Below are 16993 nucleotides of genomic sequence, written 5' to 3'. Positions count from 1 at the left end.
GAAACGTCATGTGAGAGGTGGGAAGCACCACACCCCGGGGTGTAGACTGCGGCCCCAGGGCAGAATATCACCCCCCCCCCCGGGGATCATGGGGACCGTAAACACAGGGGTCAGAAAGTCGCCGCATCCTGAAACGTTCCGTCACCTTCCCCCAGGTGCAGATTTACATGGCGTCTCTCCGGGTCTTAATCAGCTCTATATTCTTTAGTATAACGGACTGCGAGGATCAGGCGACTGGGGAGCAGCGGGGAGGACGGAGCAGTAATGGCGTCTGCTCCGATACCAAGGAGTCTGCTGAACCATGGCGGCCGGACAAATGCCTGAGAAATAAATCCAGCAGCCGCCGATCTCTGAATAAACTGTTTACTGCAGACACAGAGACTCCAGGCCGCCCCGCGGGTGATTTATATGGAGGTGCGCTACCGCTGTATACACCGCGCCTGTGTCTGCTGCCCCCGATTACATAAACCCCCCACATTATACACAAGAGCTGCAGACCCTGCAACCACGAGGGTGAGGCAGCGCAAAACATCTGCTGACCGTAAATGTACTGCCCGCCGACCTCTGCAAGTGATGAGATGGGGAAAATGACCCCCAATGGAAGGCTAGAAAACCGGATAACGCTCCAGCGCTGATATAACCGCCAACATCATATGGAGTATAATACAGGATGTAACTGAGGATCAGTAATGTATGTACACAGTGACTGCACCAGCAGAATAGTGAGTGCAGCTCTGGAGTATAATACAGGATGTAACTCAGGATCAGTACAGGATAAGTAATGTATGTACACAGTGACTGCACCAGCAGAATAGTGAGTGCAGCTCTGGAGTATAATACAGGATGTAACTCCGGATCAGTACAGGATAAGTAATGTATGTACACAGTGACTGCACCAGCAGAATAGTGAGTGCAGCTCTGGAGTATAATACAGGATGTAACTCAGCATCAGTACAGGATAAGTAATGTATGTACACAGTGACTGCACCAGCAGAATAGTGAGTGCAGCTCTGGAGTATAATACAGGATGTAACTCAGGATCAGTACAGGATAAGTAATGTATGTACACAGTGACTGCACCAGCAGAATAGCGAGTGCAGCTCTGGAGTATAATACAGGATGTAACTCAGCATCAGTACAGGATAAGTAATGTATGTACACAGTGACTGCACCAGCAGAATAGCGAGTGCAGCTCTGGAGTATAATACAGGATGTAACTCCGGATCAGTACAGGATAAGTAATGTATGTATACAGTGACTGCACCAGCAGAATAGTGAGCGCAGCTCTGGAGTATAATACAGGATGTAACTCAGGGTCAGTACAGGATAAGTAATGTCTGTACACAGTGACTGCACCAGCAGAATAGTGAGTGCAGCTCTGGAGTATAATACAGGATGTAACTCAGGATCAGTACAGGATAAGTAATGTATGTACACAGTGACTGCACCAGCAGAATAGTGAGTGCAGCTCTGGAGTATAATACAGGATGTAACTCAGGATCAGTACAGGATAAGTAATGTATGTACACAGTGACTGCGCCAGCAGAATAGCGAGTGCAGCTCTGGAGTATAATACAGGATGTAACTCAGGATCTGTACAGGATAAGTAATGTAATGTATGTACACAGTGACTGCACCAGCAGAATAGTGAGTGCAGCTCTGGAGTATAATACAGGATGTAACTCAGGATCAGTACAGGATAAGTAATGTAATGTACACAGTGACTGCACCAGCAGAATAGTGAGTGCAGCTCTGGAGTATAATACAGGATAAGTAATGTATGTACACAGTGACTGCACCAGCAGAATAGTGAGTGCAGCTCTGGAGTATAATACAGGATAAGTAATGTATGTACACAGTGACTGCACCAGCAGAATAGTGAGTGCAGCTCTGGAGTATAATACAGGATAAGTAATGTATGTACACAGTGACTGCACCAGCAGAATAGTGAGTGCAGCTCTGGAGTATAATACAGGATAAGTAATGTATGTACACAGTGACTGCACCAGCAGAATAGTGAGTGCAGCTCTGGAGTATAATACAGGATAAGTAATGTATGTACACAGTGACTGCACCAGCAGAATAGTGAGTGCAGCTCTGGAGTATAATACAGGATGTAACTCAGGATCAGTAATGTATGTACACAGTGACTGCACCAGCAGAATAGTGAGTGCAGCTCTGGAGTATAATACAGGATGTAACTCAGGATCAGTACATGTGAATAATGCCGTCACATATGACACGAGCTCCTCTGACATGAGATAAGCGGCGCTCTCTGTGACACTTCCTTGGATTTATCTTTTGTGGTTTTCCCTCACCTAAGGACAGATCCATCATTGATTGAGCAGGTGGTGGGAAAATGCTGCAGAGTATCTCACCACCACAGGCTCAAGACTTGGACCTAATCGCATTCCCTCATGCACCACCCACCTGCCCCTTGGCGCACATGATGAGGGTATTGTGCCAGATAATGACAGCAGTTTGCAGGCTCCTGGCACACTGCAGCAGATCCTCTGCGGACACATCATGCACTGACAGGAAGCTGCTGTTTACTCTGCCGTGAGCACGTACGCCCAACACGCAACGGATCTGCAGGGACGGCCACAGAAGACAATGCTCAACACCCCCGAGAGCTGCGGTCACTGCAACCGGAGGATGTCCAGCTGCTGTGAACTACAACTCCTAGCATCTCCCAACTGCTACAGGCATTAACTTCTGTTACAATGTAACAGTTTGTCAATTAGGTTCCTTTCTAGGAGCGTTGGGGGACAATCAAGATGGGGTCATGAGCGCACACAGCTTCCCTGGATGGGGAATGTCGGAGGTGAGGAAGCGCTGACGTGAGCTGCAGTGCCGGGCCTGTTAGTCACCCAGCTTTCCCACAAACAGATAAGCGAGAGGCAGGACTGATGTGAAGCGTCTGCCTCCTGTCCGGAGCCCTGTCCCTATTGTCCTGCAGCGAGTGCCCGTTGCCCCCTCCCCCACTCGGCTCCATTTCCTGCCATTCTGCTGTGAGTCTCATAAAGGGAAGTGTAACGCAGGAAGGGGAGCGTCGCCTCCTAACCCGATTATCAGCGCCGGACCATGAGGCGCGCACACCACATCACCTCGGGGTCCACGGTCAGAGACCCCTCCCCAGAAAACCAGGATCTTAAAGGGGTTGTCCGAGTGTTTAATACTGGTGACCAATCCTCAGGTCATCGTTATCTGATTGGTGGGGGCCCGACGCCAACACTCTCCCCCAACCCCTCTCCATGTGATGTCACGTTCAGTCATGTGACTCCATTCAAGTGAATGGGCCTGAGCTGCAATACCAAGCAGGGCCACTACACAATGGACAGCGCTGTGCCGCGATGCTCAGCCTGCAAAAGACAGGTAACACGAAGACAAACCGCTGCGGAGGCGCAGTCACCTGGGACGGTAACTATAGCAACCAGTGGAAACGCAGCGTTCTCAAACGCGGATACCCGGCACATATAGGCAGTTCTCAGTATATTCTACTTCTCTCAGCCCCCGGGGGACGCACTTCCCGTTTCTTTACCCTTCAGTACTGTAGGTTTTGGGGTTCTCTTACCCCCACATAAAGGCGCCATCACCCACAGACCCTCCACAAACACCCAATGAAATAGCAGAGCCGAGACGTCCAACACCCTATAATTACCTAGGGCGACAGACGCAAGGGCCACTGTTAACCCCTCCCTTCCTGGCAGACAATGTGTGACATCAGAGACTGATCAGCAGGATGATTACAAACTGCAAGGAGCATGCCCATCACCAGGGTGCGACAGGCTGCAGACCACCAGGGACATACTGCCCCCCCCCCAATCACCAGGGTGCGACAGGCTGCAGACCACCAGGGACATACTGCCCCCCCCCCAATCACCAGGGTGCGACAGGCTGCAGACCACCGGGGACATACTGCCCCCCCCCCCCCCCCCCCATCACCAGGGTGCGACAGGCTGCAGACCACCGGGGACATACTGCCCCCCCCCCCCCCCCCATCACCAGGGTGCGACAGGCTGCAGACCACCGGGGACATACTGCCCCCCCCCATCACCAGGGTGCGACAGGCTGCAGACCACCAGGGACATACTGCCCCCCCCCAATCACCAGGGTGCGACAGGCTGCAGACCACCGGGGACATACTGCCCCCCCCCCCCATCACCAGGGTGCGACAGGCTGCAGACCACCGGGGACATACTGCCCCCCCATCACCAGGGTGCGACAGGCTGCAGACCACCGGGGACATACTGCCCCCCCATCACCAGGGTGCGACAGGCTGCAGACCACGGGGACATACTGCCCCCCCCCCCCCCCCATCACCAGGGTGCGACAGGCTGCAGACCACCGGGGACATACTGCCCCCCCCCCCCATCACCAGGGGGCGACAGGCTGCAGACCACCGGGGACATACTGCCCCCCCCCCCCCAATCACCAGGGTGCGACAGGCTGCAGACCACCGGGGACATACTGCCCCCCCCCCCCCCCCATCACCAGGGTGCGACAGGCTGCAGACCACCGGGGACATACTGCCCCCCCATCACCAGGGTGCGACAGGCTGCAGACCACCGGGGACATACTGCCCCCCCATCACCAGGGTGCGACAGGCTGCAGACCACCAGGGACATACTGCCCCCCCATCACCAGGGTGCGACAGGCTGCAGACCACCGGGGACATGCACCCTGGTGATGGGGGGGGGGAGGGGGCAGTATGTCCCCGGTGGTCTGCAGCCTGTTGCACCCTGGTGATGGGGGGGGGGGGGGGGGGGGGGCAGTAACAGGCTGCAGACCACCGGGGACATGCACCCTGGTGATGGGGGGGGGGGGGGGGGGGGGGGGGGGGCAGTATGTCCCCGGTGGTCTGCAGCCTGTTGCACCCTGGTGATGGGGGGGGGGGGGGGCAGTAACAGGCTGCAGACCACCAGGGACATACTTCCCCCCCATCACCAGGGTGCGACAGGCTGCAGACCACCGGGGACATACGGCCTCCCCATCACCAGGGTGCGACAGGCTGCAGACCAGCGGGGACATACTGCCCCCCCCAGGGTGCGACAGGCTGCAGACCAGCGGGGACATACGGCCTCCCCATCACCAGGGTGCGACAGGCTGCAGACCAGCGGGGACATACTGCCTCCCCATCACCAGGGTGCGACAGGCTGCAGACCAGCGGGGACATACTGCCGCCCCCCCCATCACCAGGGTGCGACAGGCTGCAGACCAGCGGGGACATACTGCCCCCCCATCACCAGGGTGCGACAGGCTGCAGACCACCGGGGACATACTGCCCCCCCCATCACCAGGGTGCGACAGGCTGCAGACCAGCAGTGACATACTGCCCCCCCCATCACCAGGGTGCGACAGGCTGCAGACCAGCAGTGACATACTGCCCCCCCATCACCAGGGTGCGACAGGCTGCAGACCACCGGGGACATACGGCCTCCCCATCACCAGGGTGCGACAGGCTGCAGACCACCGGGGACATACGGCCTCCCCATCACCAGGGTGCGACAGGCTGCAGACCAGCGGGGACATACTGCCCCCCCCCCCAGGGTGCGACAGGCTGCAGACCAGCGGGGACATACGGCCTCCCCATCACCAGGGTGCGACAGGCTGCAGACCAGCGGGGACATACTGCCCCCCCATCACCAGGGTGCGACAGGCTGCAGACCAGCGGGGACATACTGCCCCCCCATCACCAGGGTGCGACAGGCTGCAGACCAGCGGTGACATACTACCCCCCCATCACCAGGGTGCGACATACTGTTGCCCCCCCCCCCCCCATCAATAAGGTGCGACATACTGCTGCCCCCCCATCACTAAGGTGCGACAGGCTGCAGACCACCGGGGAGATACTGCCCCCCATCACTAGGGTGCAGACCAGGGAGATACTGTCCTCCATCACCAGGGTGCGACAGGCTGCAGACCACTGGGGAGATACTGACCCCGCCCACCCTACCCATCACCCGTGTGAAATGTTCTGCAGACCCCGGTCATCATCCCCCACACTCACATGATGCAGAATTTATGGGTCAGGGGTCTGACATGAACAGCGCCACCCCCCAGAGTCACATGAAACAAACGCAGTCTGCTCCCCGCCCCCAACATGCGGCGGCGGGCTTCCTGTGTCAGCCATCATCAGACATGGAGCCCAGAATCAGTCACAGGGTCACCAGGCTGAAGCGCAGCCCCTGCAACCCGAGATATCAATGAGGACAAAACTGCAATGCCCCCGAACCAGAGGAGACTGAGCCCCCCAGATGAGGCCCCCACTAACACAGAGAAGATACCCCCCCCCCCCCCCAGCCGATGGCACCCACCAACCAATGAAGATGATGGCCTCCCCCTTCCAGATGAGGCACCCACTAACCAGCGGAGACGATAAGCTCTCTGCCCCCATGATCATTACCGCTCTCACTTTGGTGTTACCGGCCCTTTAAATAGCACTTGCAGTGTCCTTACAATGGCATCTAGACTGGGCACTGTCGGCCGCAGTGCTGAGAGGAGAGGCTGGTGTGAGCAGGGGGCAGCAGCATACGCCATGGAGGCAGGTGGGTTGGTGCCCTGTGTGGGGGAGGCTGGCAGCGCCCAGCCTGTGATTCCATGTGTGCGGGGAGGATGCTGGCACGGGCGCTGCACAGAAGGCTCCTCCATGGTACACGTCTGCTGGATTTATTCCTGTAGAATAATTACAGAGCCGCTGCTGACCCCTCAACCACGGCGCTCATTAACCCCCGCGCCGCCAGCGACTCCCCAGAACGAGTACAATCAGCCAAGGAAAGGCCAAGACCGAGGTGGAGCAAGAGACGTGTACAGGGGGCTCTATAACGCGTCATCACTCCTCAGAGCTGAGGGTTTGTTACAGTGCATCAGTCTCCTGGATTCTACAATGTATCACTGCAGGTAAAATGTAACACTCAGGAGGGGTATGGGGTACCACAATGTGACCCCTCCCCCTACAGGGAATAGCAGAGGTGACGCGGCGCTGCAGGTCAGATGAGGGCCGGGTGGAGACTATTCTGGAGACTTTCATGTCAATCCCATAAAATGCGCAGCGCAGGGAACGGCCCTGACAAAGCATGAGCAACATTGGCGCGGAGGAGGGTGGGTGCCGGCCGCACGGGAATATAATAACCATATAATGAACGAGCCCAGGGCGCTGCGGGGATCGGAACGTGCAGGACTTTGCCCTCGGGCGGACTCTGGTTGCCAAGTGCAGGGTGAGGAAGCCGAACCTGCTGCTAAGAGATCAGTACACAGAACGCCGGGAGTTGTGTTACCATGGAGGCCGGGGGCGCACGTCAGAGGAAGGGGTTAAAAAGATACAGCTACCCCCCCCTCCTCCCCAAAATCAGAGGACCGCTACCCCCCCCTCCTCCCCAAAATCAGAGGACCGCTACCCCCCCCTCCTCCCCAAAATCAGAGGACCGCTACCCCCCCTCCTCCGCAAAATCAGAGGACCGCTACCCCCCCCTCCTCCCCAAAATCAGAGGACCGCTACCCCCCCCTCCTCCCCAAAATCAGAGGACCGCTACCCCCCCTCCTCCCCAAAATCAGAGGACCGCTACCCCCCCTCCCCCCCAAAATCAGAGGACCCGCTACCCCCCCCCCCTCCTCCCCAAAAATCAGAGGACCGCTACCCCCCCCCTCCTCCCCAAAATCAGAGGACCGCTACCCCCCCCCCTCCTCCCCAAAATCAGAGGACCGCTACCCCCCCCTCCTCCCCAAAATCAGAGGACCGCTACCCCCCCCCTCCTCCCCAAAATCAGAGGACCGCTACCCCCCCCTCCTCCCCAAAATCAGAGGACCGCGCTACCCCCCCTCCTCCCCAAAATCAGAGGACCGCTACCCCCCCCCCCCCCCCCCCAAAATCAGAGGACCGCTACCCCCCCCCCTCCTCCCCAAAATCAGAGGACCGCTACCCCCCCCCCTCCTCCCCAAAATCAGAGGACCGCTACCCCCCCCTCCCCCTTAAAATCAGAGGACCGCTACCCCTCCTCCCCCTTAAAATCAGAGGAACCCCAATTCCTGGACAGCTGGTGTAACAGTTTTACGTACGTAGCTCAGCATGCGCTCCGGGTAGGACAACGTCAAGATACCACCACAATTTAGTCTAGAAGCCAAGGGCAAAGAGGGGTTAACAGCAGCGTGGCCCCTTCCCTGAGCGGAGGGTGGGGCCGGCCAGCGTGGGAAGAAACACCAAATAAAAATAGCGCAACCGCAAACCATTTGGGAGAATGAACGAGGAGAAGCAACCGGGGCCTGACACACTGCAAATCTATTAAGTCCTCTGCTTGCTGTCTGTGAATGGAAACACGTCCTGTCACACAGCTGATGGGCGTGATACAATGTTTCCAGTCTGCCGGTCCTGGTAGTTTGTTACAATGTATCAGTCTGGACTGTGTTGTTTACCTCTCAGATCTCCTGGGCTGGATACACGTGTGACAAATCCTCAGCTGTGACAGCAGTACTAGGTCGCTATTCCGATTCACTGACTGCAAGCAGAGATCTTGAATCTTGGTGGAAAAAATAAAATGAAAAACAGTCAAGAGGGAAGTGGCAGATGATATGGTGATCATTTACGGCATGGCGACGGCGCTGGCCGCTCACATTATAGCGGGGTCTACACTGGATTAATGGGAGAATAGAGTCGGCTGCGGAGACATCCAGCGGCTGCGGACGCAGTAACGCCGGTCGCCAATTATCCCGCAATCAATACATCCGTTTACAATAATGAAGGAAGAAGAGCCTGTGGAAGGTGAAGGGTTAACCGAGCGCACCGTGGATCCGCAGCCCGTGTCACGATGAGCGCGGCAGGAGCGTCTGGCGGCCGCGCTGCAGATAAACAGCGGTGTCGTCAATGTAAACCTTTTCTCGGGACACCACACAGCGCAGCGTAAACAGGAAGCGCCATTCTCTGCCCCTGTACGGCCGCCACATTAACCCTTCAGCATAGACCCCTCCCAGCTCATTCCAGGAGGTCGACAAACCTGGTGCTAACTGGAGAACTACAAGGCCCAGCAGCTGAGGACAAATGGTGTAGTCGGATAGCTCCATGCCTGTCCGAGTACTGACCGCCGCCCGAGACGCTAACCTCCAGATTCCGCCAATATTCAGTTTCTCACATTTATTAGATCTTTATTATTATTTTTTCACTAGAAGAAAAAACAAATAAGTGGGAAAAAGGCAGCAAAATCGCACCTCATTTAGGGGGGAGGGGACGGCGGCGGCTGTAAAACTGCGATGTGAACGTCTCTGGGCTTCAGATCACTACTAGTGACCGTCCCCTCCCCCGCACACAGGGACAGAGGCCACGAAAAAGCAGAAGTGCGTACAACATGTTGACGTTTCGGCCGCGGCCGCTGAGGGGAAGTAACCACGAAGAGTTATAAATCCCGGCCCCTGTAATCAGCGTCACATCATGGCCGACAATCACAAGACGCTCCGGTCGGGCAGGATGCGGCTCCGCGTCCACCCATGTCTTCCTGCATCTCCAGAGAGCGACAGGAAGCGCGAGCGCAGCGACAACTGCCAGCACCGCCAATAGCCATCCTCTGCCGACAAACACCCAGCTTTCCCAGAAACTGACAACAAAGAACATCAGTGGCACCATCATAGGGGGATGGGTGGGCCACAACCAACGACGGTATATACCGGGCCGGACAGGGGATGCACGTGGGGGTATATGCCGGGCCGGACAGGGGATGCACGTGGGGGTATATGCCGGGCCGGACAGGGGATGCACGTGGGGGTATATGCCGGGCCGGACAGGGGATGCACGTGGGGGTATATGCCGGGCCGGACAGGGGATGCACGTGGGGGTATATGCCGGGCCGGACAGGGGATGCACGTGGGGGTATATGCCGGGCCGGACAGGGGATGCACGTGGGGGTATATGCCGGGCCGGACAGGGGATGCACGTGGGGGTATATGCCGGGCCGGACAGGGGATGCACGTGGGGTATATGCCGGGCCGGACAGGGGATGCACGTGGGGGTATATGCCGGGCCGGACAGGGGATGCACGTGGGGGTATATGCCGGGCCGGACAGGGGATGCACGTGGGGGTATATGCCGGGCCGGACAGGGGATGCACGTGGGGGTATATGCCGGGCCGGACAGGGGATGCACGTGGGGGTATATGCCGGGCCGGACAGGGGATGCACGTGGGGGTATATGCCGGGCCGGACAGGGGATGCACGTGGGGGTATATGCCGGGCCGGACAGGGGATGCACGTGGGGGTATATACCAGGCAGTACGGGGGATGCATACGGGGGTATATACCAGGCAGTACGGGGGATGCATACGGGGGTATATACCAGGCAGTACGGGGGATGCATACGGGGGTATATACCAGGCAGTATGGGGGATGCATACGGGGGTATATACCAGGCAGTATGGGGGATACATACGGGGGTATATACCAGGCAGTATGGGGGATGCATACGGGGGTATATACCAGGCAGTATAGGGGATGCATACGGGGGTATATACCAGGCAGTAGAGGGGATGCATACGGGGGTATATACCAGGCAGTATAGGAGATGCATGTGGGGGTATATACCAGGCAGTATAGGAGATGCATGTGGGGGTATATACCAGGCAGTATAGGAGATGCATGTGGGGGTATATACCAGGCAGTATAGGAGATGCATGTGGAGGTATATACCAGGCAGTATAGGAGATGCATGTGGGGGTATATACCAGGCAGTATAGGAGATGCATGTGGAGGTATATACCAGGCAGTATAGGGGATGCATGTGGAGGTATATACCAGGCAGTATAGGAGATGCATGTGGGGGTATATACCAGGCAGTATAGGAGATGCATGTGGAGGTATATACCAGGCAGTATAGGAGATGCATGTGGAGGTATATACCAGGCAGTATAGGGGATGCATATGGGGGTATATACCAGGCAGTATACGGGATTAAGTTGGTGGGGGGGGGGGGGGGGGTGAATACTATAACAGGGATCAGCAACATTCAGCACTCCAGGTGTTGTGAAACTACGACTCCCAGCATGCATACTTGCTTAGTTGTTCTCAGAACTCCATAGAAGTAAATGGAGCATGCTGGGAGTCGTAGTTTCACAACAGCTGAAGTGCCGGAGGTTGCTGACCCCTGTACTAGAAAGTATAGGGGGATGCACAGAGGATGCATGCAGGAGTATGTGGGCCTACAATAGGAGCTGCCGCCCAGAAGGATCTGTATGGAGGGTGAAGATATACAGAAGGTGCAGATGTGTGCGGAGACCGGGGGGTGCATACAGGTGTGTACAGGGACTGTATGTGTGTGTGGAGACCGGGGGGTACAGGGGTGCATACAGGTGTGTACAGGGAATGTGTGTGTGTGCGGAGACCGGGGGGGTACAGGGGGTACATACAGGTGTGTACAGGGAATGTATGTGTGTGCGGAGACCGGGGGGGGGGGGGGGGGGTACAGGGGCGCATACCGGTGTGTACAGGGAATGTATGTGTGTGCGGAGACCGGGGGGGGGGGGTACAGGGGTGCATACAGGTGTGTACAGGGAATGTATGTGTGTGCGGAGACCGGGGGGGGGGGGGGGGGGGGGTGGTACAGGGGTGCATACAGGTGTGTACAGGGAATGTATGTGTGTGCGGAGACGGGGGGGGGTACAGGGGGTGCATACAGGTGTGTACAGGGAATGTATGTGTGTGCGGAGACCGGGGGGGGGGGGGGGGGGCTGGTACAGGGGTGCATACAGGTGTGTACAGGGAATGTATGTGTGTGCGGAGACGGGGGGGGGGGGGGGACGGGTACAGGGGGTACATACAGGTGTGTACAGGGAATGTATGTGTGTGCGGAGACCGGGGGGGGGGGGGGGGGGTACAGGGAATGTATGTGTGTGCGGAGACCGGGGGGGGGGGGGGTACAGGGGTGCATACAGGTGTGTACAGGGAATGTATGTGTGTGTGGAGACCGGGGGGTACAGGGGGTACATACAGGTGTGTACAGGGAATGTATGTGTGTGTGGAGACCGGGGGGTACAGGGGGTACATACAGGTGTGTACAGGGACTGTATGTGTGTGTGGAGACCGGGGGGTACAGGGGTGCATACAGGTGTGTACAGGGAATGTGTGTGTGTGCGGAGACCGGGGGGTACAGGGGGTACATACAGGTGTGTACAGGGACTGTATGTGTGTGTGGAGACCGGGGGGTACAGGGGGTACATACAGGTGTGTACAGGGACTGTATGTGTGTGTGGAGACCGGGGGGTACAGGGGGTGCATACAGGTGTGTACAGGGAATGTATGTGTGTGTGGAGACCGGGGGGTACAGGGGGTACATACAGGTGTGTACAGGGAATGTATGTGTGTGTGTAGAACCATGCATATAAGGGGGGCCTATTTTAGGGTATGTATACAGAGTTGTATATAGGGGGTATATATGTGTATAGGGAGTATATGTATTAGGGGGATGTATACATGTACATAGGGGTAGATATATATATATAGGGGGTGTATACACATATAGGGGGTGTATATATAGCTGGTGTGTATACACATATATAGGGGTATATATAGGGGGTGTATACATGTATATAGGGGTAGATATACAGGGGGTGTATACACGTATATAGGGGGTATATATATGGGTATATACATATATAGGGGGTGAATATATAGCTGGTGTGTATATACATATATAGGGGGTGTGTACATGTACATAGGGGTAGATATATAGGGGGTGTATACACATATATAGGGGTGTATATACATATATAGGGGTGTATAGATGTGTAGGGGTAGATATACAGGGGGTGTATACATGTACATAGAGGGTATATATAGGGGGTGTATACACATATATGGGGGTATATACATATATAGGGGTGTATATATATAGGGGTACATATACATATATAGGGGGTGTACAGATGTGTAGGAGGTGTATATACATATATAGGGGTGTATAGATGTGTAGGGGTAGATATACATGTACATAGAGGGTATATATAGGGGGTGTATACACATATATGGGGGTATATACATATATAGGGGGTGTACAGATGTGTAGGGGGTGTATATACATATATAGGGGGTGTATATACATATACAGGGGGTGTACAGATGTGTAGGGGGTGTATATATAGGGGGTGTACAGATGTGTAGGGGGTGTATATATAGGGGGTGTACAGATGTGTAGGGGGTGTATATATAGGGGGTGTACATATGTGTAGGGGTGTATATATAGGGGGTGTACAGATGTGTAGGGGGTGTATATATAGGGGGTGTATATACATATATAGGGGGTGTACAGATGTGTAGGGGGTGTATATATAGGGGGTGTACAGATGTGTAGGGGGTGTATATATAGGAGGTGTATATACATATATAGGGGGTGTATATATATATAGGGGTACATATATAGGGGGTGTACAGATGTGTAGGGGGTGTATATATAGGGGGTGTATATATAGGGGGCAGTTACCCAGCAGCAGCAGCTTCACCTCCCGCGCCGCCTTCTCTCCGTCTTCCCTCAGGTTTTTGTCGATGTTCTTGGATCTCTCGGCCGCCGCTTTGTCCTCGGCGCTCACCGTGCAGCCCATGGCGGCGATATGTCGCGACAACGCCAGACGTCCCGATAGAGCGCTAGACCGAGAGCCCCGGGCCCCGCCGCGACTCCCGTGCGCCTCCACTCCCGCGATATCCCCTGCGACACGGAGAGAGAAGAGCCCGTCGTTCACCCGACACCAGAGCCAGACACAAGTGAGGGACGCCCTGCCCCGGGAGAACGGCCCACCCCGAGGCCCCGCCCCCAGGCCACACCCCGGCCCCGCCCCCCGGAGAGCCGTTATCCGAGGGGACGAGCGCAGACCGGGGCCTGTTCACACGGGGATTGGGCCCGGGCTTTCGTGTTGGAAACCGCATGGTTGCCGCCTGCCATCTTCAGTGGGAATTCAGTTTCTGTATGCGGGTCTAAGGACAGGTTCACACGGCGGGAATTCTGTGCCCAAAAACGGTCATTTTTCCCCTGGCAAGTCTAAAAACCGCTGCAGCCAAAAAACGTGATGCGGAATATGTATCTAGACTGAAATGGGGAGAGAGAAAACCGCAAAGAATCCAGCAAAACCTCAGTGTGAACAGGCCCTGAAGTCCAGATTGCGGATATAAATTAACGCCGCGCTCTCACGTGTCGCAGTGTGAACGGCACATCCGCGGCCGACGTTTCCTGTTGAGCCTCGGTTCACTGCAGCAACATGGCCGCCCTTGGCTGTGATATGGATGAACCGCGCGTATCGGGACGGCTCACAACTACCCAAAAAACCGCGCCATGACCGCGAGCTGTCAGTCCTTTCACAAGTGCTTTTTGCTTCGGCAGGCGGTCATACGCTGTCACTGCGCGAGGATAACGGATGCACTCCTCTGACTGCAGATGGCGGCACTTTTCCCACTGAATGTAGATGGGAAATCACGGATCTGTGTGAAACGGAGAATCCTGGTATCCACTGCCGCCATCACGGATCCCTCCCGTCAGTAATATGGCGCCACCATCACTAATCCTTCCCGTCACTGATTTGCCACTGCCATCACTATTGCGTCCAACCAGTGACATGTCGGCCTCAGTAATCCCGCCCAGCGGTGATCCTCCTGTCGGTGACTTGCCGCCGCCATCACTAATGTCTCCCGTCAGTCACTTGCTGTTGCCGCCATCACTAAGGCCTTGTCACTGACTTGCTGCTGTCGCCGTCACTTGCTGCCCCCACCGCCCTCACTGATCCCTCCCGTCACTGACTTGCTGCTGTGGCCATCACTGATCCCATTCGTCAGTCACTTGCTGCCACCGCCATCAATGTTCCCCCCCAGTCAGTGACTTGCTACCGCCGCCGCAATTACTGATCTCTCCCGTCAGTGACTTGCTGCTGCCGCCATCACTAATCCCTCCTGTCAGTCACTTGCTGCTGCCGCCATCACTAATCCCTCCTGTCAGTCACTTGCTGCTGCCGCCATCACTGATCCCCCCCCCCAGTCAGTGACTTGCTGCTGCCGCCATCACTGATCCCCCCACCCCAGTCAGTGACTTGCTGCTGCCGCCATCACTGATCCCCCCACCCCAGTCAGTGACTTGCTGCCGCCATCACTGATCCCCCCCCCCCCAGTCAGTGACTTGCTGCTGCTGCCATCACTGATCCCCCCCCAGTCAGTGACTTGCTGCTGCTGCCATCACTGATCCCCCCCCAGTCAGTGACTTGCTGCTGCTGCCATCACTGATCCCCCCCCCAGTCAGTGACTTGCTGCTGCCGCCATCACTGATCCCCCCCCCAGTCAGTGACTTGCTGCTGCCGCCATCACTGATCCCCCCCCCAGTCAGTGACTTGCTGCTGCCGCCATCACTGATCCCCCCCCAGTCAGTGACTTGCTGCTGCCGCCATCACTGACCGCCCCCAGTCAGGGACTTGCTGCTGCCGCCATCACTGATCCCCCCCCCAGTCAGTGACTTGCTGCTGCTGCCATCACTGATCCCCCCCCCAGTCAGGGACTTGCTGCTGCCGCCATCACTGATCCCCCCCCAGTCAGTGACTTGCTGCTGCCGCCATCACTGTTCCCCCCCAGTCAGTGACTTGCTGCTGCTGCCGCCATCACTGTTCCCCCCCAGTCAGTGACTTGCTGCTGCTGCCGCCATCACTGATCCCCCCCAGTCAGTGACTTGCTGCTGCCGCCGCCATCCCTAATCCCTCCAGTCAGTGACTTGCCGACGCCCTTCCCTTTGAAGTAAAGTTTTTATAGATTTTGCTGCTCAGATTTTATGGGGCGAAACTCAGCTCTGAATATCAGCAGATCAGATCTTCCCAGAGCCGATTCTGCCCCAGCTCCGAGCAGATCTCAAGAGATTACCCAGTGAGCTAAGAGCGGAGGCTACACCTGTGAGAGAAGGAATCACTGGCTGAAAATCACTGATCAAAAACTGAGCTGTGAAAGTGGCCTAAAGCTTCCTACCCTGAGGTCATTGTAACAAACCCTGAGCTGTGAGACCAGGACTAGGGCATGGCGGATTGTCAGCTCTCAGAGTTTTCTACAGCACCTTCCTTCTCCATCATGATAGCAGCGCACACAACAGTGCATGATGGGAGTTCGTGTCAGCTCGTACTGTACGGCCTTCCTCCATCTTATTGGTTTCCTGATGACCAAACTGCGAAGGCCTATTATATATCAGCCCTGTAATACAGGCGGATCTTAGGCTGTAACCAAGAGACAGCGGGGCCACAGACCACCCCGGGGCCACAGACCACCCCCATCAGCATGGAAGGGCTGATAACAGGGGCAATAGACTGTATTCTCCTGTCCTACAGTCATCCTCTCCCCTAAAATGGCTGATAACAGGGAGCAATAGATTGTATTCTCCTGTCCTACAGTCATCCTATCCCTGAATGGCTGATAACAGGGAGCAATAGACTGTATTCTCCTGTCCTACAGTCATCCTCTCCCCTGAAATGGCTGATAACAGGGGGCAATAGATTGTATTCTCCTGTCCTACAGTCATCCTCTCCTCTGAAATGGCTGATAACAGGGGCAATAGACTGTATTCTCCTGTCCTACAGTCATCCTCTCCCCTGAAATGGCTGATAACAGGGGACAATAGACTGTATTCTCCTGTCCTACAGTCATCCTCTCCTCTGAAATGGCTGATAACAGGGGGCAATAGACTGTATTCTCCTGTCCTACAGTCATCCTCTCCCCTGAAATGGCTGATAACAGGGAGCAATAGACTGTATTCTCCTGTCCTACAGTCATCCTCTCCCCTGAAATGGCTGATAACAGGGGAGCAATAGACTGTATTCTCCTGTCCTACAGTCATCCTCTCCCCTGAAATGGCTGATAACAGGGAGCAATAGACTGTATTCTCCTGTCCTACAGTCATCCTCTCCCCTGAAATGGCTGATAACAGGGAGCAATAGACTGTATTCTCCTGTCCTACAGTCATCCTCTCCCCTGAAATGGCTGATAACAGGGGGCAATAGATTGTATTCTCCTG

General features: G+C 55.9%; 1 protein-coding gene across 1 annotated transcript in view; it reads right to left on the bottom strand.

Annotated features, from left to right (window-relative positions):
* Nucleotides 1–13737, bottom strand: part of GNAI2 (G protein subunit alpha i2) — a 30118-nt gene extending 16381 nt beyond the window's left edge. The window contains exon 1 of the mRNA XM_040408566.1: nucleotides 13451–13737. Within this exon, the coding sequence (XP_040264500.1) occupies nucleotides 13451–13568 (118 nt within the window). The 5' untranslated portion in view covers nucleotides 13569–13737. The remainder of the gene's footprint in view (nucleotides 1–13450) is intronic.
* Between the last annotated feature and the right edge of the window lie 3256 nt (nucleotides 13738–16993).

This window comes from Bufo bufo, chromosome 9, assembly GCF_905171765.1.
Source record: "Bufo bufo chromosome 9, aBufBuf1.1, whole genome shotgun sequence".
Taxonomy (NCBI): Eukaryota; Metazoa; Chordata; class Amphibia; order Anura; family Bufonidae; genus Bufo; species Bufo bufo.
Note: the sequence above shows the minus strand (reverse complement) of the source record. Positions and strands in the feature narration are given on the sequence as shown.